General features: G+C 38.3%; 1 protein-coding gene across 1 annotated transcript; it reads left to right on the top strand.

Annotated features, from left to right (window-relative positions):
* Nucleotides 1–8,809: 8,809 nt before the first annotated feature.
* LOC132242142 (olfactory receptor 51B4-like) lies at nt 8,810–9,745 on the top strand. Its single transcript, XM_059711059.1, has one exon. It carries the CDS (start codon nt 8,810–8,812, stop codon nt 9,743–9,745), a length of 936 nt encoding a protein of 311 aa, XP_059567042.1.
* Nucleotides 9,746–24,735: the final 14,990 nt, after the last annotated feature.

Genomic DNA, 24,735 nt, shown 5'->3' with positions numbered 1-24,735 from the left:
GGTTAATAATATTGCAATACCCTAGTATGGTGCCAGGTGGGTGGGTACTAGATTTATCAGGGTGATTAGTTAGCAAGTTATATAATATCTAATCACTGGGTTGTACATATGAAAGTAACATAATGTCAACTGTAATTAAAATAAAAATAATTATTTAAAGTATTCATGAGATTTGCAGGCATTTTTAGAAAAAGTATCTGAATATAAACTTTGGAAGAAATAATATAATATTAAATTTCTGGATTGTTTTTAAGAGCATTAGTGTCATCAGCCCAAAAATGATTGCTGACTATGTATCAAACAGAAAAATTTTAATATATTTTTAAATATTCTAAAAATTTGAAAATCAGTAAAAGTCCAAGGGATGAAGTCACGACCTATTAAAATGACCAAAGGAAATATTCTATGCTGTAACATTAAGCTTTTAAGAGTCATCAAGTAGTCATATATTGAAATAATTTTTAGTATGTGTATCTTTTTGACATAGTAAAACCTAGGTCTATGTCAATATGTGCTGAAAAATAATGGGGTACAAGACAATAGGGGGGAAATGAGCCATTGACACTAGGGGAAAAAAAGCTGATAGAATACATGAGTCTCTGCATTCTTATCAAGGAAAAGAATAGGATAGATTAGTTTCCACTGCTTTCACTCAGTGTGTATGAGAAAAACTATGAGCCAGTTCTAAATGAATAGTCTAAACAAAATGCTCAAAATAATACATAAATTATGACATTCAGCAATTGGTTAGAGATGGAGAATCAGATATAGATATAAATACAAAGATAGAATAAAGAACTAACTCCTAGATTCCTCTCTAAGCAAAGAGCATTGGAAAATAACGTGTTTTTGTTTGTTTTGCTTTGCTTTGCTTTCACAAAAGCTTTAATAATTTACCACAGGGCTGAGCATTTCTTCACAGACGCTGTGTCACAGATTTCTGAGGAAGATCCCATGGAACTGGAAACGTTCAGACTCAATTTCTTCGGTCAAATGCACCTGGAAATTAGCCTCTCTACTCAAATTCTAAGAACAAGTCCAACAAATCATATCTAAGAAAAAATACACACACACACCTTTGAATCAATGAGTGAATGTACATGTATGTGTGTGTACACATGCTAATGCCACATGTGTAACAACAAAAATAATTTTATCATCATTACTCTCTAAAAATAAGTTCTAATATTAAAGATTTTCATTACTCTCGCTGTGAAAACGGAGTACTTTAAGTTTTGTTTTAAATCAGTTTCTCTTGATATCCTTTTAATTACTCCCTAACCTGGGTCAGGAAGCTCTCTGGGGCCATGATTTGCATTTTATATTTTCTAAACAAAGTCACAAGTTGCTAACAAATAGAGAATTTAAAGAGTTTTTCCAATTTGCAATGCATTCATCTAAGAATGCCCAAATCCTACATATATATGTAACTCTCCATCTCTTCGCACTTTGAATATTCTGTTGCCTAAATTCTTGAAGGAGAAAACTAGACAAGCTTCTTGGAGGAAGTACATTTTCTGCTCAGATGAGTTAAATAAATGTTTCCCTTGTCCTACTTGACAGGACATAAATTTCAGGACTATATAGAGAAAATGAAATATAATAATTTGAGAACTAAGAATATGAGAAATCTATACTTTGTAGGTACATCCCCAAGTGGAAAGATAAGAACTGGTGATTTCTCTTCAACCAGTATTGCCTCTGGCATCCTTGATACAGTGCTCTATATTAGGAAGACAGAACAATATGGAGAAGGATAGAGTCCAGTCCCTGAAATGCTTAAATTTGGGGGTTGAAACAACTTTTCTGTATGGCTTTTTCAGGCTGATTTACTTGTGAAGCTGAATTATTCCTCCATAAGGGGGAAAATGTACCCCAGAGTAAAATACTAAAGCCATTGATACAGAATGTAAACCCAAATCCTAAAATCTGGTATCCTACCAAATCTTCCTCTGCCTTTCATACTTAGCCCGGGAGGCCTGTAACACATCTAAGCATCTTAACAGAACATTTCACCCCAGATTATTCCCATTTCATGCGATAAGCTTGGTGCAGAGATTCTTAGGGCTGGGAACGACTGACTTTGCAGGTCACGTTTGAAGCATAGCAGCTGTGGGAAACCTATCACTCCTGCAATGGCCGCCCATTACTGTGATACTGTATCTCATTCTGATAGGTAACTTATAGGTGTGGGCTGCCTCTTTTGCCACGTTAAATTTGATGGAAGACACCCCAATGAATTGGTCAAAGCTCTTTAAGTAAAAACTATTTTGACTAAGACTTTGTAGTTCTTAATCCCTTCACCTTTTTCACCTAGCTCCCCAACCCACATGATTTCACTTATATGTGGAACCTAAAAATCAAAATAAATGAACAAATAAAATAGAAACCGACTCATAGGCTTGCTGGGCACACAGTGGGTTGGGAAATGACATGACCGTCTTTAGAGTTCCTAAAGAGGTAGAAGGGGGCTACTCTATCTCTGTATCTATGAGTCTGTTTCTATTTTGTTTGTTCACTTATTTTGATTTTTAGATTCCACATATAAGTGAAATCATGTGGCATCTGTCTTTCTCTATCTGACCTATAGTCCCAGGAATGGAAAGTACAGCATAGGGAATATAGTCAATAGTCTCTATTATAAAAACCCCTTGGCCCTAACACCATCACGCCATAACGACCAGAGGCTGCGTGCACAGCAAGGCTCAAGCGCGTGGGAGGGCTGCATGTGCGGCAAGGCATGTGTGGGTGGACCAGGCTGCGTACGTGGCGAGGCAGGTTTGGGTGGGTAGGGACTTGACTCTGGATCCCGCATCCCGTCCTGATCGTCAGGAGGCAGTCTGGGTCCCTCCTCTGGGTCTGGCGCAATATCAAGCGCTGGGCCTCTAGTATTGTAATAATTATGTATGGTGCCAGGTGGGTACATGAAATATCGAGGGGTCCATTTTGTAAAGTATATGATTGTCTAATCACTATGCTATACACCTGAAAGTAATATAAATAAGATTGAATGTACACTATAATTGAACAAAAACTCTATTAATTTGCTCGTGCTAAGTGAGAAAGATCCCAGCTACCTGGCATGGATCTTCAAGGCCTTATTTAGTTAATGCCCTGATTTATTTAATTTAAGGCCTTATTTATAAATCATGTCTGGGAGGAATAGGAGAGTCAAGCTTCAGTGAAGCTGCATCACTGGAGGCTTGCTGGGCACACAGTGGGTGGGGAAATGACATGACCATCTTTTATTGTTCCTAAAGAGGTAGAAGAGGGCTGCTCACTGCTGGATAAGCAGGATTGTTTCCAAGATGGAAGAAGCAGACTGTAGAGAGGTGGATTTATTGGTGAGGTTGTCCCTAAACTCTGGGATGGAGATTGAATGCTCTCTTCTAAGTGCCATCATATTTTGTTGGAGAAAATATGTTTCCAATTTTATTGAGATTCAACTTATATACATTTACTGTGTAAGTTCAAGGTAAACAGCATAGTGGTTTGACTTACATATATTGTGAAATGATTACAATAATATATTTAGTTAGCATCCATCATCTCATATAGACACAATAAAAAGAGAAAGCAAAAAAACCAACAATACTTCTCTTTGTGATGAGAACTCTCAGGATTTACTCTCCTAATAACTCACATATACTAGTATATCATACTTGTACAGCAGTGCTAAATATAGTTTTCATCTCTAGTATTTATTTATCTTGTAACTGGAAGTTACTACATTTGACCACTTTCTTCTAATTTTCCCTCTCTTTACCTTTGCCTCTGGTAACCACAAATCTTATCTTTTCATGAGTTTGTTTGTTTTATTTTCCCCATGTAAAAGAGATTATATGGTATTTGGCTTTATCTGGCTTATTTAACTTGGCATAATACTCTCAAGGTTCATCTGTGTTTTTACAACTGGCAGGATTTACTTGTTTGTGTGTTGTTGTTGTTTTATGGCTGAATAATATTCCAATGTGTGTGTGTGTGTGTGTGTGAGAGAGAGAGAGAGAGAGAGAGAGAGAGAGGGGGGGGGGGGGGAGAGGATGTATCATAAATTATCCATTTATTCATTAATGACACTTAAGTCATTACCATGTCTTAGCTATTTTAAATAATGCTGCAATGAACGTGGAGGTACAGATTTTTTTCAACTTAGTGTTTTCATAGGAAATATTTTTGAAAATTATTCCCAACTTCTCAAATGCCTACTAACAGAAGAATAGATAAATAAATTGTGGTATACTTTCATAATGAATGATTATACATCAAAGAACATTGGCTGGCATGAGAGTATCAGTTTAAACAACAAAAGTAGCATCTACTATATTTTATTTGTTTTATTGTTTTATATTATGATACTAGAGGCCTGATGCACAAAATTCATGCGCAGGGTTGGGGAGGTGGGTGTCCCAGAGCCCAGCCTGCACCCTCTCCAATTTTTAAGACTGTTATTCCTAAAAATACTATGGTGTGTTGGAATATAATTCATGAACAATTTTAAAGAAGAGGAATGGGATATTGTTTCCTAAAGGCCAATATTTAAGAAGAAAATTTGACCAATCTTTCAATTATATGACCCATAAAACACTGGAGAGTGCCTTAGAACTTGTTTTATCTGACATTAAAGATAGCTTCTCTTAGAGTCTCCATCCAGAGAAGAAATGGAGGCATAGATCTTTCTCAGATGGAAGGGGAAAAAAGGATTATTTTGGCATTCCCAAATAGGTTATGTGGAAATGAGTTAGATATATTCCCTTGGGAGTTGTTTCTTTAATAAATATACCTCTCATCAGGACTCTGAACACATACTGAGGTTACAGCAACAGACTAATCATCAGACTGCTTACCACAAAAAGGAAGCTGTGGCTTAGGTAAGGAAATCCTGGGATTCACATTCAGCAAGGATGCTTTAAGAGTAACTCTTCTAGGGGATGTAAAGTATAGCTTATGGAATATAGTTGATAATATTGTAATAACTATTTATGGTGTCGGGTGGGTGCAAGACTTATTGAGGGGTCACTTCATAAGTTATATTAATGTCTAACTACTGTGCTGTACACTTAAAACTAAAATAATATTGAATGGTAACTGTAAATGAAAAATTTTTTTAAATGGAAAAAGAGTAACTCTTCCACATGGCATGTGATTCTTCTGTAAAGGATAAGAAAGCACTTAAGCCTTTTTTTTAATGAGATGAAGAATTCAGGGAAAGGCAATCTTGGACAGAACTCAATTTATATTAAATGGATGTAGGTTGAGAACATGAGCTTGGGGGTCCCATTAACCTGAATTTGAATTCCTGTATGCCAAATTTAATTGTGTGACCTTGGACAAATATTTAAACTCTTGAAGGTAAATTTTCTCATCTGAAGAATGTAAATAATACATTGTTTTCACTTTCTTTTTATTTATTGACTGCATTTCACAATCATTAGGCATCTGTTACTGCCATTCTGCTGAAATTGTTATGATCACCAAAAACCTATTTGCCAAAAACAATGGACACATTTAATTTTTTATCTTACTTGCCAATTCTGACATTACTTTTCACTATTAAACTACAGTACTACCTAATTTTTTAAAATATATTTTTCACTGGCTTTGTAATAATAGATCATCTTCATGGTCCTCTTATATTTCTGTCTACTTCTTTGTCCATCTCTTTTGATACCTTTTTTCCTATGTCCTAAAATGAAGGTTTTCCTAGGTTTACAACATTTCTCTCCACATATACTTTCTCATTTTAATTCATACCTAAGTAAATTTTTCCTGAGATTTGGCACATGGTATCATCTCTACTAATGAACAATGTGGTTGGTAGGAGAGATGGGTAGAGAAAAGATCAATATATTCTGGAAATGACCACCACTTTAGGGGATATTGTCAATGACAAAAAAGGTCAATGTAAGCACTGAAGTAGCAAATACTCTGGGGCAGTGGTCAGCAAACGGCTGCTCGCGAGCCACATGTGGCTCTTTGGCCCCTGGAGTGTGGCTCTTCCACAAAATACCACGTGCGGGCGCACGTACAGTGTGATTGAAACTTCGTGACCCATGTGCAGAAGTCAGTATTTTGTGGAAGAGCCACACTCAAGGGGCCAAAGAGCCGCATGTGGCTCGCGAGCCACCATTTGCCGAGCCGCAGTTTGCCGACCACTGCTCTGGGGGAACTGATGTCTGTCAACTGACTGGATTCACTGAACCACAACTGATGTCAATCACTTAAAAGCTGCGGTATTTCAGATTTATTTTTTCCTAAGGGCACACACATTCTCAGGCAATAGGTAATTGTATGAATGGAGTGGGGCAGGATACACTGATTTATGGAGTGCTTATAGATTATCCAGAAGTAAAGGGAAGATAGTCCTGTTTTCTCATCATGATCCTCACGTGCCCTCTTCCCTCTTCCTTATTCTTCAACTTCTTATGTATTTATAATTGGTTTCTGGAATAGTTTTTCCACCTCTAGTCAGCATGGCAAGTTGAATGATGTATTTGTGTGACTCCCAGAAACTATGGAGGACTAAGGGCTAGCTGCTTTCTGAGATTCAGCCCACATAAGACCCTCAGAGTGGGATGAGGGGATACCAAATTCTTGTCATCCTAGGCTTGCCGGATGCTGTTGAGAAATTCTACTGTCACTAATATCACACACCACATATTAAGAGACTCTCAAAACTGGGCAGCTATTCCCCCTGGCATATTTGGGATATGTGGGCAGTTCCTGGCACTGACAAATTGCCATAATCAAATGTCAATGTCGCTGCTGCTAGGGACTGCAGATAGCAAATAGGATACTCTTTTCTAACTTAGATCAATCAAAAATATTAGTGAATCAAAATAATTCTAGCCAAAGGGATTATCACATAGTTTTGATACCTAAACCCTCTTCAGCTCAAATTCCAAAACCCATAGATGAGACTTTTATAACAGCATGTAGTAATAACAAGTCTGGATTTTCCCCTGCTTCCTCCATCTGGTCCACTTCCTGGCAACAGCTGGTCCAAAGAGGTCATTTGTCCCCGTCCCATATAATACATTGTGGCATTCATGTATCTATTCTCTATCTTTCCATTTCACATGTTTTATTGGAAAGGCAATGTTAGAAGGTTAAGGGTTACAATGTTAGCAGGTAGGGGTTACAATTTATGATGATACACACATCACTTCTGCGCAGAGGTAGACAAGTGTTGTCAAGCTGAGCCCCATATCAGCTGTGGTTCAGTGGATCTAGCCAGATGGCAGACATCTGTTCCCCCAGAGTATTTGCTACTTCAGTGCCTACACTGACCTTTTTGTCATTGACAATATCCCCTAAAGTAGTGGTCATTTCCAAAACATATTGATCTTTTCTCTACCCATCTCTCCTACCAACCACATTGTTCATTAGTAGAGATGATACCATGTGCCAAATCTCTAGAAAAAATTTATTCTTGTTTTCAAAGATTTTTATTAAATGGAAGTGGTACAAAGATTGTTATCACCTTATTCTTCCTGAATTCCTCTTCAAAGATGCCAGTAGTGATGCTTATGAGAGAAAACAATATTTAAAAGACTGTGGACACATATAGATTCCACTGAATTTGGAAGAAACTAATGTTTTTCTTGTAGTTCTTTTTAATTGTTATCATAATCAACTTGCCAAAAGTTGTTGGTTATATGCAAATAATGCTCATTTGATTTGATAAGATCATAATTACAAATAAGTCTTACTTTAAAGTTCCCTATAAAAGTCAAATTTAAGTTTATAAATATATGTCAAAGGCGGGGGGAAAAGGAGACATATGTAATACTCTTTGTAATACTTTAAGCAATAAAACAATAAATAAATAAATAAATAAATAAATAAATAAATAAATAAATAAATAAAGACTTTCTAGATTCATGAATATTAGAATACCCATATGATTGTCTCCATCAGAAATGTAGTTTTACATCTGAGTCTTAATCTTCTTGCCAGAGCTGCTTGTGTAAAGTATATGCATTCAATCATTAAATTCTGATATTGCTTTAGCCTTTCAGATATCATACATTTTTCTTAAAATCTCAAGTTTCTGGCATCTGAGGAGACTTTTGTTCAGGAGTCTGTCTTCATTTTAATGGTTTTTTTGTTTGTTTGTTTTAGGAGCTTTCAACTTCTGTCTTTTCCTGTTTTAAACTTTGCCTCTGGTGCTGCAGGTCTCACACCCTGAGTCCCAATTCCACTGAGTAATCACACCCTTCTAAAATCAATTTATCAACTCTGCCCACTTGTTCTGATTTCTCTGGAATCTCACAAGTCATTTGAGATGGCATACCGATAACAATATTTCTTAAACATTTTTAGAGATGGACTCATTTCGGTTGATTAATTCTTTTCCTTAGTGAAACAAATATCTGATTGATTTCAAGAAAGAAAATAGAAATTGGTTCAAATTGGAAAGAAATACATCAACTGTCTGTAGGAAAGATAATAAGAAAAGGAATAAGATACTGAAGACAGTGACATAGAGCCAAAGGAATTATTTTGGGGACTAGAAGTAGAGACTAGAAACAGATGTAAATCATGTGAATGACAGAATAAATGTTGGATGCTAAAGAGTAAGTTGTTAACATTCATTCCTGTGATTAATATTACTGTTGTTCCTTCTTCCAGGAAAAGTTTTCGTGAATACAGACATAATTAAGAGTGAGATAATTCACAAAATCTTGTACATTTGGAAGGGAAATATCAACTGACAATGTGCTACAAGAAGATGGAGAGTAAAAAATTATGCTAAGTATTTAAAGGTCAGATCCCCTGAAAAAGCTCTTCTCCACGTGTAAAACCTACCATGTGGTCCAACAACAGTGCTGCTCCCTTCCTGCTGACTGGCTTCCTGGGCTCAGAGGCAATTCACCACTGGATCTCTATCCCTTTCTTTATCATTTACCTCTCCATTCTTTTTGGCAATGGCGTACTTCTTGTCCTTATTCAGAGTGACCACAATCTTCATGAGCCCATGTACTACTTCCTGGCTATGTTGGCAAGTACAGACCTTGGGATGACACTAACTACAATGCCCACAGTCCTGAGTGTCCTGTTGTTGGACCAGAGGGAAATTGCTCAGCATTCCTGTTTTACCCAATCCTATTTCATTCATTCCCTGGCCATTGTAGAATCAGGTGTCTTGCTTGCTATGGCATATGATCGTTTCATTGCTATCCGATATCCTCTGAGTTACAACTCCATTCTCATCAATTCCCGGGTGATGAAGATAGGACTTGGGGTACTGATGAGGGGTTTTGTGTCCATTGTACCCCCAATTCTGCCACTCTATTGGTTCCCATATTGCCGTTCCCATGTTCTTTCCCATGCCTTTTGCCTCCACCAAGATGTTATGAAACTCGCCTGTGCTGATATTACATTTAATCGTATATACCCAGTTATTCTGGTTGCTTTGACTTTCTTCCTAGATGCTATGATTATCCTCTTCTCTTATATCCTAATCCTTAAAACAGTTCTGGGCATTGCTTCTATAGAAGAGCGAGCTAAGGCCCTCAACACCTGTGTCTCCCATATTAGTTGTGTCCTAGTCTTTTACATCACTGTGATTGGCCTGACTTTCATCCACAGGTTTGGCAAACATGCCCCACATGTGGTCCACGTTACTATGAGCTATGTCTACTTTCTCTTTCCTCCATTCATGAACCCCATTATATACAGTGTCAAGACCAAGCAGATTCAGAGAAGCATCATTCGTCTGTTTTCTGGGCATAGTAGGGTTTGAGCCTTCATTTCAGAATCTTGAGCTCTGTAGGATTTTTTGCCCTTTTCCATTATTGGAAGGGTTTTATATTCTTTTTTTTTTCAGAGTTTGATGAGATTTTAATTATTACATAAAGCTAAAAGTTTACTTGAATATATATATCTATATCTATATCTATATCTATATCTATATCTATATCTATATCTATATCTATATCTATATCTATATCTATATATCTATATATATATACATATATATATATAATATTAAGCCTGTATTAGAATATATGTATTAAAATAGAATATAACCTATATAATAAAAGCCTAATATGCTAAGTTCGACCATTTGACCAGTCACTATGGCATGCACTGACCACCAGGGGGCAGGCATTCCGACCCATAGGTTAGCTTGCTGCTAGGGTCTGGCCAATCAGGACTGCAAGAGATGGGCTAGACCAGGGGTGGGCAAACTTTTTGACTCGAGGGCCACAATGGGTTCTTAAACTGGACCGGAGGGCCGGAACAAAAGCATGGATGGAGTGTTTGTGTGAACTAATATAAATTCAAAGTAAACATCAGTACATAAAAGGGTACAGTCTTTTTTTTTTTTTAGTTTTATTCATTTCAAACGGGCCGGATGCGGCCTGCGGGCCGTAGTTTGCCCAAGGCTGGGCTAGACACACCCTGGAACCCTCCTGCAGTACCTCCTGGCTGGCCAATCTCCCATGGTCCCTTCCGAGCCTCTAAAATATTTCTTCTAATTAATTTCCTTTCAATGTGCATGAATCCGTGCACCTGGCTTCTAGTATTTATAGAATGTTTTATTAGAATATATATCATAACCTATACAATATACTATGTGTACATTCTAATATATATTTTCATTAGCAATGAAAATCCAGATAATAACCAATGTGAAACATATCATTTATAAGATTTACTGTATTATTGGAAATATTTGTAAGCAATAGAATTTTCAAGTTAGAGACTCTGACTCTCTTAGACTAATAAATGACACTTATTGTCAGGATAATTGGGTGACATTCAACATTATTTGCAAAAGGTCAGGAAATAAAGCATTTCCCATGGAACAAGTAGTAAGTTTCCATCAATTTCTTTTTAGCAGAAATAAGACATGGCTTTTTCTACCACAGGTATAAAACCTAGAGCTGAGGACACCATGGTTACAACTTCTAGGCTTTACATTTTATTCTTTATTTTTTATTTATTTAAAAAAATCATTCAGAGAGTAAGGGAGAGGGAGAGAGAGATAGAAACATCAATGATGAGAGAGAATCATTGATCCACTGCCTCCTGCATGCCCCCTACTGGGGATCGAGCCCACAACCTGTGAATGTGCCCTTGACTGAAATCAAACCCAGGACCCTTCAGTCCATAGGCCAACACTCTATCCATTGAGCAAACTGGCTAGGGCTTATTCCTTATTTTTTAATATCACTTTTGAACCAAATTGCAGGTTTCAACTTACTGTTTTAGCATTCTTGAACCAAGTTATAGACTCTAAATGTCAGAGTCTGGATAAGACTGTGCTCTGGATTTGGGGTCTGGAGAGAGCAAAAACTCTCATCTTTTAACTTTTGTGGTGGGACAGAATTAATAAAAAGCTAAGTGCTAAGTAATGAATTCCTTCAAAATAGGAGGGATGCTAGTATATAGATACAGGACAGCTCAAAACTAATAAAATTGTTCTAAAGGATTCAGTCATTGTGCAAATGGTTAGTGATTCTTCTTGGAAAGTTGGACCTGAGGGTTCTATTCATGGTTATTTTGGTTGTTGTTCTCTATATACCATTTTATTTTTCTAAAGTTGCCATATTAAGTGCATTTCATTTAGGGACATAGGTTGCTAGTTACCTTTGTCATGTGGTCTGCAATGAGCACCATTTTAGAGCATGAACTTCACAGAGGGAACCTGCATCTCTATGGACCACTGCAGGGATGGCAATAAGTAAAAAGGAAAAGGTTTGATGGCATTGAAACTTAGACATGTAAAAAGTTTGGTAAAAATTAAAAATGAAATGCATTAACTTATTTCCCAAGAAATCATGAGAAGAGGATTCCAACACTGCTCCCATGATTGTTACAGGAAGATGCCCTACAGTAACAAATGTGTGGTACAAATTTAGAGGCACGGTGCTGAAAAATAAAATCACGTATGATACAGAACTCATCCATTCAGTAAAAGGAATAGAGGAACCTAAATGTAAATAAGGAAAAGTGATGGGATTGAGTTAATAACCCAAATTTACTTATGTGGAAGGTAGCAAGGGATGCCATAATATAATTTTACACTCTACTGATATTTAAATAGCCTGTATAAATTGTCAAAAATTGACAAAACAAACATGGGACATTGAAAATAATGATTTTTAAAAATAAATATACACGTATAAATTTCAATTTTAAATAAAACACATAACATTTTTGAATAATTACTTCCTTTGAAAAATCTTTTTTAATTAATAGATCAATATTTATCTACCAATCCAGTCATATATAAGGATATTTACAGGAGAATTTAAGTAAAAACAGAATCCTTCTAAATAAGTGCAGCTTTCAGATAAGTCTCAGTCTGTTCTCATTCTGACCTCTGCTACCCAGTTCACCAAACCTACGAGCCTCCCATACAGAACATCTTGAGTCAGTACTGACACAAATCAGGAGTCATGCCTATGCTTTGCAGTGTACTCTCTATCATAGTACAAATGCAGCCAGGACAGTAATTATGTTCCCTCACCAGCTTCTGGTCTTTCCAAGAATTACTGTCTGCCGTTCTATAAACCTCCAAAGCTGTAAACAAAATAAATAAATACAAATAAACAATTTTATTTGTGTGATGTGGCTAGAGTTGATTTATTTAATTCATGAAAGATGTTAATTTTTCATAATCAGAGAAAGCATCCTGTTCAGGGGTTAGTCCAAGAGCTTTACATGGATCAATTTGTTGCATGTTTATGCCGACTCAGCAGTTCCTGAGAAGGGACAAAAATATCTAAGCAGCATGCAGCTTTCAAAGATCCTGTTTAAGGACACAGAGCTTGGCAATAATATAACAATTCTGACTTATGGAGGAGAGGTGTTCGTTTTAGGCATTTAATAATTTAATGGTAATGAAGATCGTGAAGTTTCTCTTTATTTTTACCTGAAATCTGGAAAAAAAAAAAAAAAAAAAGGTTTACCTCCACATTTCCAAACATTTAACTAAAATGTAACCAAGCCTCTAAGAAGTCCTTTCTCTAGGTCTTATCTCCTTCCCCCCTTCATGGGTGGTTGGTGGACATGGGTATGGCTTTGCATGCAAGTGTGTATATGCGTGTGTGTGGGGTGGGGGGTGGGGGGGAAGGATGGCTCCAGAAACACTCACTGGCCATGTGATCTTCTCCAGGACTCACCTCAGTCTTCAGTTTCTCCATCTGTAAAACAAGAGTATTAGACCTGGTTCTTTCTCTCTCTCTCTTCTCTCTCTCTCTCTCTCTCTCTCTCTCTCTCTCTCTCTCTCTCTCCCTCTTAATTAGCATACTATTAAATTGACTTATTCAAGATGCAGAACAGTTCCAACACACCAAAACAACTCCTCCACACTACCTTTTACAGTCATATATCCATCCCACTCTTAACTTTGGGCAATCACTGATCTGCTTTCTATCGCTGTAGTTTATCTTTTCAAGAGTGTTATACAACAAAAATCATATAGTATGTAACTTTTTGAGAGTAGTTTCACTCAGCATAATGCCTTTAAGATTCATCCAGACTGTTGAATTTTTCAATAGTTCATTCCTCTTTAAGTGTTGAGTAATATTTCTCAGATGGAAGTTCTAATACATAGATATTAACGGTTTTCCTGCAATTTCCCAGTAATTTTCACCTGGTTAGTCTTAGCCTCCACTTACATTACATTTTGACCATTCTTTCCATGCCTGTTTCTAAAGACATTTTCCTCAGCCAGAAATTTCCCACATCCAAATTTTAAATGCTAGACCCTCCTGTCTTTCTATCTCTCTTACTCATGAACCTTATAGAAATCACTCAGGACTTGGGTCTGTAGTATATTTATCATTCTCCTCCTTTGTTTATTCTCTATTCTTCTTGCGAATGCTCCCTCATGAGACATCCTCCCCGGTCACTCCCTATATCTGACTTCTCAGCGTGGCCCTTGTTTCATTCACAGCCATGGCTTCTCTGATAACCTGCCCAAGCCTCCTGGCATCATTATAAAATGTTATGACTGTTGAGCAACTAGGTCCAAAAGTATTGTTGGCAGAGGGGGAAAAAACAAACCAGCAAAATAAATTGTAGTACAGATAAGCAAATGTACTGCACTTAAGACAAATATTCAACTCCATAACTATAAATGGAAGATAGCAGGCATGTGTCTGTCCCAGATCTGACATACCTGGCCTTGTTTAATTCATCCTACTTGCCTAGGTTAGATTCTGATGTCAAAGGAAGTCAAAAAATTTGAAAAACAATTTCTAATCCACAACCCATGCTTCATAAATGATTTAAGAGCCTGTTAACAGGGAATGGACACTAATATCTCCTATTTTCCCTCAGCTGAATCCCCAGCTTCTCAACACTTCCAGTCCCACTCCGACTGCCACAGGCATTGGAGGTAGACAGGAGAATTGAACTTGGTAGACAAAGAAGAAAATTATGTCAACCCCTAAGGGCACACTCAAGCTTCTTAAGTCTTCTCTAACCCTGAAGGTAAGCAGAGGTCACCTCTCGGATGGCTTCAGGGAATAGAAGAAGAAAATGCCTGTATTTTTTTGGAAGGGGACATGGCCATTCTGGAGGCAACATTTACTTTAAACAGTGCCCTTTTGGGACTACTAATTTTTGAAGAGATTTCTATCCGAGGATAGCTAAACAGGAAGCATAGGACCCCAGTCCATTCTGTTGGAAAAACTCAAGCTCTTGTTTTAAGATGTTTTTGGTTATAAAATATTGAATTCTTACCTCTATCTTAACCCTACCCTAGTCACATTTCTGGAACATTAATTATGTATTGTTTACTGTCTACTATCCATCAAATAGAGTCATAAACGAGTCATTAAAACACTCTTTAAAGCCTTTCCCTGATTTTCTACCATGTGTCAGTCATAGAACTAGGTGCTATATATACATATCACAATAATATAGGTAGTTTTTATAATATTTATATTATTGATAAGAAAACTGAGGCCTAGAGATGATAGCTTTTATTTTCTGCATTCATAATGGATTTCTTTTTTATTCACCATAAAGTAACTTTCCCAGACATAGCCATTAAAAACTGTTGAGAATTTACACAAACACAACATTGTTATTAAATTAAATCTATTGTCAATTTATGAGAAAAAAAAAACACATTTTTTCTCACTGAGCCATTAAAGCAAGAAAAATAGAAAACATTAAAAGAGTACTTTTCTCAATGATTCCTTGACTATTATGCAAATGCAAGCATGTTGGCCTGGGAGGAGGGATATTGATCATGACTGGTGTGTGAAGCCAGACCAGGGTTTGGATGAGACGGCACAGAGTGCAGTGGCCTTGCCTTCACTCTGAGAGCAGAGAGCTCTTTGGGGCTCAGGTGCACACAAAAGGGAACACGGGGTATACATAGAACTCTGAGTGTTGTTCCTTTTTCAGGGAGAAATTATAGCCATAGCCTGACGTTGTAACCGTGAGCCCTTTTTCTTCTCTCACACTCAGTTTCCAGGTCAGAATGACATGGCCTGTCCTGCCCGTGTGAGGCTGACTCACTCCAAGGCCCAGCATTGGAGGGGCCCTGGCAGGGCTCTGATAGCACTATCTACAGGGCCAGGAACCAGGAGGGCAACCTCTCCCTCCCAGACCCTGAGCAGGGTTTGCTTATTTGTGTATTTAAATGATATATTTACTTTTAAAGAGATAACCTGGAGTCTGCCCAGCTTTGGCTGTGGCATGAAAATGACCTGCGGTATTTCAGATGCCCTCTGTTCCTTCTTTCAGAATGAGCATTTAGAGGCAAAGGGGCTCAGGGAAAGTGACCTGAACAGTAAGTCAAGAGCTTTGAGTTCTGGTCTGGGCATTTCCGTAACAAATTAAGTCATACTGAGGAAATCCCTACCCTTCTCTGAGCTTCAGTTTCCTCTTCTCTAAACATAGGCTGGAATCGAGGGACCTTGTCCCAACAGGGAATTTCTGTTAATTTCATCAGCTCCCTCAGCTCTTAAACTGGGAATGTCATTGAACCCAACACCCCTGAACTAGCAGATGTCCCCAGGTCCTTTTATCCAGCAATGAAATTCTCTTTTTCAGCCAGGCCCAGTAGGTACTAGGTGTGTGAAGCGAGGCTGCCTCTCTCTCCCATTCTCACACATACTAGGAAGAAATTGACACCCTCCCCACCCAGCCATCCCCACTAATTCATTTCAGAGACTCAAACCTTTTGCTGCAGGAAGTCATAAGAAGTAAACAGCAGTGGTTAAGAGCACAGACTCGGGAGCCACACTGCCCGAGTGGAGGGCAACTAAGCACCTCTTACTGGTTGTATGCCTCAGTTTTTCACCTGTAAAATGGGGTTTTAAACATCCTCATAAAACTGTGAGTTAATATATCCAAAGAGTTTAAAGTAGTGACTTGTATATGTTTCGTACGCTAGAAATATTTTCTATTTTATTGTGTTTAATGGCAATCATCTTCACTACACTCACAAGTTATTTTTTGCTGCACTTTACATCAGTTCATTTATAATAATAATAAAATTAACCAGACTTATGCCAGGCACTGTAGTAAATATTTTGCATACCATATCATTTACTCATTTCTCTATGGTATGGTCAGGGAGAAGGGGCTGTGGCTCTGGTCACTGCCTTCATTTGAATGGTTGGTTTTGTGAACACAAGGACTGTGGCTCTCTGCTTCACTGCTTTGTCAGCAGCATTTGGTATAAAGCATGCAGTTTGGGTTTAACAAACGTATGAAGCTCTAATATGGTAAGACTGTCTTCTGGAACAGAGATTTGAGTTATACTATGTGACACAGAAGAAAAGGATTTTTATTTCTGTAACAACTTTGTAAAAATCAAGTTGTCTCTCAAAGACAAGGGCTCAGTGGAAAAACCATAGGATTGTCCTCATGAAAGAAAGTGTATCACCGTGATTGTATGAGTAGGACACAGGTGTTTCAGAGGGGTTTTTACCCTAAGCAAGGTTGACCTTGAGTTCCTAGACTCACATAGCTCTGTGAAGACCTATGGCATTACACGTTATTCTCTGTTCCCCATCATGTACACACATATGAACATGGGAGAGAAGGCTTTCCCTACACTTATTGATTGGATTAATCAAAGTATCAACTGATGTACTGGGGAAGAAGAGCAAGAAAGAGTTCTGAGTGAAGTGAAAACCACAATGCTCTCTCCACATTCAGGGCTCCAGCGGAGGGAAATGTAAGGCCTTGTGCAGCCTGGTCCAACCTCGGGAGCCCATCTGACATGAAGAGGGAAGAGACAAGCGTCTACACTGAGCAGGTTTTCTTCCTGGGACAGAAAGCCTCCTGCCCCAACCTCCAGAGCACCTCTCTTGTCTGTCCTCTCAGAATCGCCTCACCTACATCCAAAAACTGGTTTTCCACAGTCTGTGACCCTCTTCATTGAAGGAGTTCCTCATGAGAAAACCCTCCCAGCATCCAGACCCTATTCTCTGATTCTAGGAGGCCCTGAGCCCAGTTCCCGGTGTTCCTTCCTTGGCTCCATCCACTGACCTTAATCCTTCCTCTCCCTCCTCCCTGAACCTTGTTGAGGTGTGAGATGATCCATTCGGTGAGTATGGCCTCTTCAAGAAATACCTCCCTTCTTAATGGCTATTTCCAAATCCCATCTTATACCTGGCATCACTAGTTTTAAGGGGAAGCACTATAAGGAAGAGAGAATGAATAGGAGGGATGAAAGCATATAAAAATATAAAGAGTGAGTAGGAGAGTTGTGGGTGAAGAAGGACAGGGTTAATGGATGATAAAATCTACTATTTCTTGAGAATTTTTATTTTATTTTAAAGTCTAATCAATTCTTCTTTATAGACCGTGTGTCATATCTCTCACACTAACTTTGTAAGATAAATACAAGTATTATTCCTGTATTTAGATGACAGGACTAAACTCAGAGGAGCTGAGGCTTTTGCCTAAAGTCAGACATATAAGGGACAATGCTAGTGCCTGGACCCAGTCGGACACTGAATGCACTGCTCATAGCCCCTTGCTGCACTGCCGAGGAGCATTTGATGGATGGAGCTGGGAAAGCATGGAAATTGAGCTGTAGATGAAGGAAGTGGGAATGGATAAGTTGGTAATTGTAGATTTGAGAGCAGGAGTCTCTCATAGCTTGACCCAGGAAATGTTGACTCAGCAAACCCAAGGCACCCATAGGGACTTTGGGAGCTGGTGTGTAAGATGTGTCTATCAGAAGTTGCAGAGAGGGCAGGGGCGGGGGTAGCTGCCAGCTATCAGGGCCCAGAAGAGCTATAGGTCTGCAGGCTCAGATAGGTGGTCAGGTCAGGTTGGTGGCTCTGGGTGGAGCTCATGAGTCTCAGGGGAGATAGATTGTGAGTTAAGGGCTGAGCATGGGAAAGGGTAGGGAGGCACAGCACAGCAGCATTTTACTATCACATGAGACTCACCATCAACAAGGGGCAATGCCTTAACTCCTCTGAGCTCAGCCTCATTAGCTATGAAATAAGGATAGTAGTTGTATCTATCTAACGGGGTTACTATGAGCATCCAGAGCTACATAGTTTCTGAACCAATGACAACAATTCGGGCCAGAATGTAGGCTTCCTAATGACCAGAGGTCTCAAAGCAGCAGAGAGTTTCTAGAAAATAACACCAACTACTGTTTAAATGTAGAGGCACGCTCAAAGTCCAATATTTACTTTGGCAATGACCTGAGATGTTGTGGAACAGAACTTTCCCTTGCTCCCAGGAAGACCATCTTCCCAGGTTCTAGGGTCCACGTTCAGAGCTTAGCTTTAAGGGTTGAAGCCTCTGAAGTCACTGGGCACAGACGAAGGCAGCTGACAACAATTTTGGAGTTAAAAAAAATCACTTTATTGGGAGTATATACCATCCAAGATTTTGAAGCATGAAAGGTCCACTAAGAATCTGACCAGGAGTTAAACAGGAAACAGGGTGATTAAGGAAGTTGTGAACAGAGAATAGACTTTAAGAAATAGAGGGATTTAAACCAGAGGAAAAAGAAAGGGGGATGGGAATTAGTATCGAAATTTTTCAAAATGCCTGATGCCATTGTAGGGTATTTAAATAACCTCTGAGTTATATGTATTGAACGTTTTGTAATTCATGCTTGTGATAAGTAATATTTTGTTTATTATTTAGTATATGCTAGGATATACATAAAGTGCATCATATGAACTATTTTAGTTTATCCTCATACTAATATTCAGAAGTAGATTAATGTTTCTTACTGAGGAGGAAACCGAGGCACAGAAAAATACAAGAAAATGTATTGAAGCCGTATACCTAAGAAGTAGCCAATTAGTGACTTGAACCCAGGTGTTCTGGGCTCTCCTACTACCTGCCTGGTCAAAGCGATGGAATAACCTATTTAAGCCCACTGAGGTAGTGAGGCTGGGATGGGGGCTCAGTTCTGCTGCTGCAGAGACTGTGCTTTTTCCAAAACAAAACACCCACACAGACATCCACTGTGGACCCAAGAAACAGAAGTAGCTACCCTTACCCTCTACCGCCCACTTCCCTTGGAGATTGGAGATCAGAGTTCAAACCACATTTGCAGATATACTTCCTCAACATGGTTGCATCTCCTTAGGAAAGCTGAGAGGTAAAGAAGTAAAAAACAAACAAACAAACTAGAAACAAGTTCCGAATAGAAAGAGGCTCTATCTTGGATTACAGAGATTGTTGAATTATAGGTTATAGGTAGGCCTGGATACCACTGGAGGCCATACCTGCCCAAATGACCTCTTGACCCCCAGGCCAAGCTGCACATTTGATTAAGGAAGAGAACATTCATATATTATAGTCTTCAGTTACTACTTAGGGCTAACCCACTGCATCTCTGTTTACCCAGCTGTGATTAGAAACTCATTGCACCCAAAACATACACCTATCTGTCTATTTCAGTCTGTGTGACATACTAACTAGGGCCAAGACACCATGCTAGGGGCAGTGCTGTGTGATAAGTTAGAAATACAAAAATATGAAGAAAGTCTACAAGTTCCTTGCACCTCCCTTTTCAGAGCCTACAATAAGAGTCCTCCCAAATATTACCACTGCTAGACTTCTCTATGTGTTAACTTCTCCAAACCAGCTTGGGCATCACACTGACTTTTTTATTTTCAATTTTATAGAAGATCCTATATCATCTGTGTTGGGCTGAGCTGTCCTAATTCCTCACTCTCAAAAATCAGCCGTTGATGTTTTTCCTTCTAAACCAGAATGTAAGGTCTTAGATTGCCTCAGAAAACACTCACTGGTCAAAGGAAGACTAGCAGAAAGGCACAATGACAGGGGCAGTGAGTAAAGGGAAAAGGCCAATGTGAGGGTGAGAGAGAAGGTAGACCAAAAGCCGCAACATGATGGCCCATTCTAAGTATCTCTCATAGAATTATTTTGGAAGGCCTGAATGGTGTTTCAAAATAAATGGAATCTGCTGCCAACGTTTAAAACAAAAGAATGAGAGAAGAAAAAAGTTGCATGAGCTTACTTATATGTGGAATACAAAGTTTAATACATAGAAGCAGAGAGTAGAAGAGTGGTTTCTGGTGCGGGGAGGAGGGGGAAATAGGGAGGTGTTAGTCAAAGGGTACAAAGTTGTAGTTATGTAAGTTGAATAAATCTGGAGATCTAATGCAAAGCATGATGGCTATAGTAAGTGATACAATATGAATTTTTTTTTGCCAGGAGAGTAGATCTCAGTTACTGTCATCACATACACAAAATGATAACTTTCAGAAAAAGATATGTTAATTATTGAGGGTAGTAATACATTTCACAATTTATATGTATCTCACACCATCATGTTGTACACCTTGAACATATGTAATATTTATTTAAATATATAGGAAAATAGGGTAACCCATTTGGGGCCCCCTAGTCGGTGTATTCCCTCCCTCAAGCTTTGTTTCCCCCAATAAATTTTGTTTTCTTCCCATCAAAAAAAAAAAAAGAGGGATAAAGAAATGCCTCAAAATATTTCTAATCCCAGTCATTTTTTGAAAATAAGGTGTGTCCCTTTATTTATAAGTATACACTTATAATATTATGACAACAGATAACACTTAGTGAGCATATACTGTGTACCTATTTCTTTATGCAGTAAGTGAAATTATTCCTCATAACAAATCTGTGAATTAAGTCATAATTTCATCCTATAGTTCAGAGACATGGAGACATTAAGCAACTTGTCCAAGGTTACATTAAGAACTAGGTAGTGTTGGGGTCACTCCCTATGTCCTATGGCATCATTTGGTTAAAGCATTGTCTGCCTTATTTTATTAGGTTTGGGCTTATATTTATTGCAGACTCTACCTGATACTTTATTCCTTTATGTGATTTTCCTGACCCTAGAGGGCTTACTTTAGAAACCTCTGATGATGAAGAGAGGAGGAAGGAAGAATTGTGATGAATAGTGAAAGTTTCTTTTCTGACCATGAAACAATGGTACCTCTCTTAGACCAAGCCATCCTGTCTCACTGTATTTTAGCTAGTTCCTTATACCTTGCCTGAAGAAATGATCCATTATGAAAAATTATTTTCATCTGTCTAAGCCAACCTTAAGCTTTCTCAATTCTGTAAAATATTTTGGCCCATTCTTTACTCCCTAGAAAGAACCTAGAGAATCATATCTTTGACCGCCTATATAAATCTTTATTAAGTATGAAAAATACTGTAATACTGGATTATCATTAACTATTGTTTTGACTAGGACTCCTGGAAGGCAAGAGACGTTACATGTCTTATTCTTATTTATGATTCAAGCACTAAAATTAGTGTCTGGCACATAGAAGGTACTCTGGGAACATTTGATAGATGACTGTACTTTCTTTAAGCCCAGCGCTCTCTATCCTCTCCAGCCTCCTCAGCTCTGACTAAATAAGCTTCGTGTTCCATTTTTGCCTAATCCTCCATTGCTGCCTTCCTATAGTCCCAGCATAGACATTTCTGCCTGGGCCCCAGTCTGAGTCAGTGCCACGTTCTCTATCTTCATGATCTGCATATGCTTCTAGGCAAGGCTCTGGCCCCAGGACAGCCATGCTGAATCATGCTGAGTCATGCTGACGCTTAGAGTGTGTGGCCAGATGTTTTCAGCCTTGAGTGATGACAGCTATCTGGGTCCCCAGCAGGAGGCTTAGAGGACAGATGGCAAGAAAAGAAGAAGTTGACTGCAAGACCAACTCCACCCCAACCAGCATCGTGAAGAGAAAGGGATCCCTGAGGCAGAATTTAACGTTTTAGACTATATTCTCTTCTAATTTAAAAGGTTATTTCTGCTTGTCCCAATAGGTGGCATAGAATTATCAGTCAGTGTTTATCAGATATTCATTTTTGCAGGTTGTATCATATGCATAGGAGCAGAAAAATCTCTCTTGTCTGGATGTGTATGGATCTTTAGTTCATAATCTAATGCTATCAGAATAACTTGAAACATAAGACCTTTGCCAGTGAGCTCCCTGACCCTTTCTCATAAACCAAGGCAGAACCTTAGTTTCTTCTTCTATATAAAGATGTGGCAGGACTGGGTGGCTAAAGGTATTCCCCAGCTCTCACCTTTCTAACAGTGCGCATACTGGACAGCCACCTTGAACAGAATTTTGTAGATGTGGACAGAGATATGAGTATAAAAGAGAAAGGCATGAAACAGAAAAAAAAGACATTATTATTCACCATTTCAGTGAACTTCCAGACATTCAGGTGACACAGGGCCTGAGCTCGGAGAGGGCACAGGCTCACATGCTGGGTCAGCTCTGACTGGGGAGGTCACTTAGAAACCCACAATTTAAAAAAGTCTCAGGACAGTCTTGGTGCTACCTATCTAATTGGGAAAATGTAGACAACTCAAATCCTATAGAAAAGAAACACTCCCTGAAGCGAGCCAACAGTGTCCCCATGTGTCAGTAGCTGCCTAGGACTACAAAGGCCTAACTACCATGACACAGTGCCCAGGGGGGGAAAACCAGGAGGTTGAGGGATCAGAGAAGGCCCCCAGAAGAACTACATTGACGTAGGCTTTGCTAGAAGTTAATGTTGGCAAAAGATGTTTCAGAAATGGGAAATGGCTTAAGGAATTATAAATTTAAGAAAAATAAATAAAAGGGGGTTGGGGGAAAGTGGTAGAAGGTAAAGGGGGATGAATGGTGAAGGAAGGAGACTTGACTTTGTTTGGTGAACCTACAATATTGTAGACTGATGATGTATTATAGAATTGTACACCTGAAACCTATAGAATTGTATTAATAAATGTCAAACCAATAAGTTCAATACATTTTTTTCATTTAAAAAAAGAAAAAAAAATTAAAAGAGGGCAGGTAGATTAGTTCAACTGAACCACAGGAATTTTGAAATGGATGTTCATTAGATTCATTTACTGCATTAAACTTCTTATGTTGGCACATACATATTATATATATAACATACATATATATGTATGTATATATGCAGATACAATTATATGTGTGTTATATATGCATACATCTATGTGTCTAAGTATATATATATGTATATATATAGAGAGAGAGAGACATATATGTATATGTGTTTTCTTACAACTCTATGATATGGGTATTATTATTGTTCCACATTTTATAGATTAGCACTTCTAAGATCACATCTTCTGTTCTCTCCATCACTTAATCTGCTCCTACTATTGCCCTTTCTTGGAAATTCTAAGCATCCTCTTGAGGAGATAAAAAAGGAAACAACAAACTCAGACCCAAACACACATTTGGTTTCACTCTCATGTTAGGATATTTATATTTGAAATTCCCCATGCCTTTTACACTTAATCTCAGTTCTTTGTGAAGTGGTTCATCATCTACCAGCAGCTTCTCAAGTGTCCCCTTATAGTGAGGAAATCCCTGCCCACTATTCAAAGCAGCAATACCCTTTCACAGTTGTCTCGTCACACTCTGTCCTCAATCCAATGTCTTTCTTCATAGGACTTAACATCATTTGGCATATACCATATACTTACTTGTTTGTTTACTTTTTGTCTGATTCCTACCACTATCAACTCCATGAAAACAGAGGCTTTGTTTTTTCACTCTTTTGTACTCTTAGTACTTTTGCAGTGTTCAATGAATGAATGCATAGCTAGACACAGACACAACTGTAAATTAAAAGACATATGTACATACATTTAACTGCTATATACATAGAAAGAAATCTGTAGAGTAATGTTGGAAGAGGTAAGGCCAAATAGAGCTAGTTAGATCTCAATTAGCAGGGCTTTTGATCACATTATTGAGTTACAGGATGTGTCCCATTTGTTTTGTAGGTTGGGATTGGCTCTTGAAGGCTTATTTTGGCCAAAGGAAAGGCACACAAGACCAAAATGGAAACCAGAGTACTTATTAATTTACATGGAGATTCATGTCTATGTGACCAATAAATTCTTTCCTTACATAAACCAGGTAAATGTAGAGGAAATAAACTGTGAAGGCAGGTAGCTGGATGCAAACATGCTAAGTAATCATCTTGCCAAGGGGGTCAGATATGGCCTATTCATCCATCTTCAAGGATAGCCTTGGCCTAAATGTAAATGTTATGTGAGGTTCAAAACATATCTAGACTCTAAGCCAACAGAGCAACATTTTTTCCTATACTCTCCTTGATTTTTCCCTCTATACAATGTTTTTTTTTTTGTTGGCCAATTCTCTAAAGATTACAACACTTCTCTTTATATATCAGAACATTCCATAAGATTATAGCTAAGAGCTTCTGGCCTGGGAGTCATTCTGTCTCTTTCAGGAGACTGAGTCTCTCTCATTTGTCATT

The sequence above is a fragment of the Myotis daubentonii genome, chromosome 9, assembly GCF_963259705.1.
Source record: "Myotis daubentonii chromosome 9, mMyoDau2.1, whole genome shotgun sequence".
Classification (NCBI taxonomy): Eukaryota; Metazoa; Chordata; class Mammalia; order Chiroptera; family Vespertilionidae; genus Myotis; species Myotis daubentonii.
Note: the sequence above shows the minus strand (reverse complement) of the source record. Positions and strands in the feature narration are given on the sequence as shown.

What these genes read in the sequence shown, in the direction of transcription:
- LOC132242142 (XM_059711059.1), top strand. Translation starts at nt 8,810, where the DNA reads ATGTGGTCCAACAACAGTGCTGCTCCCTTCCTGCTGACTGGCTTCCTG.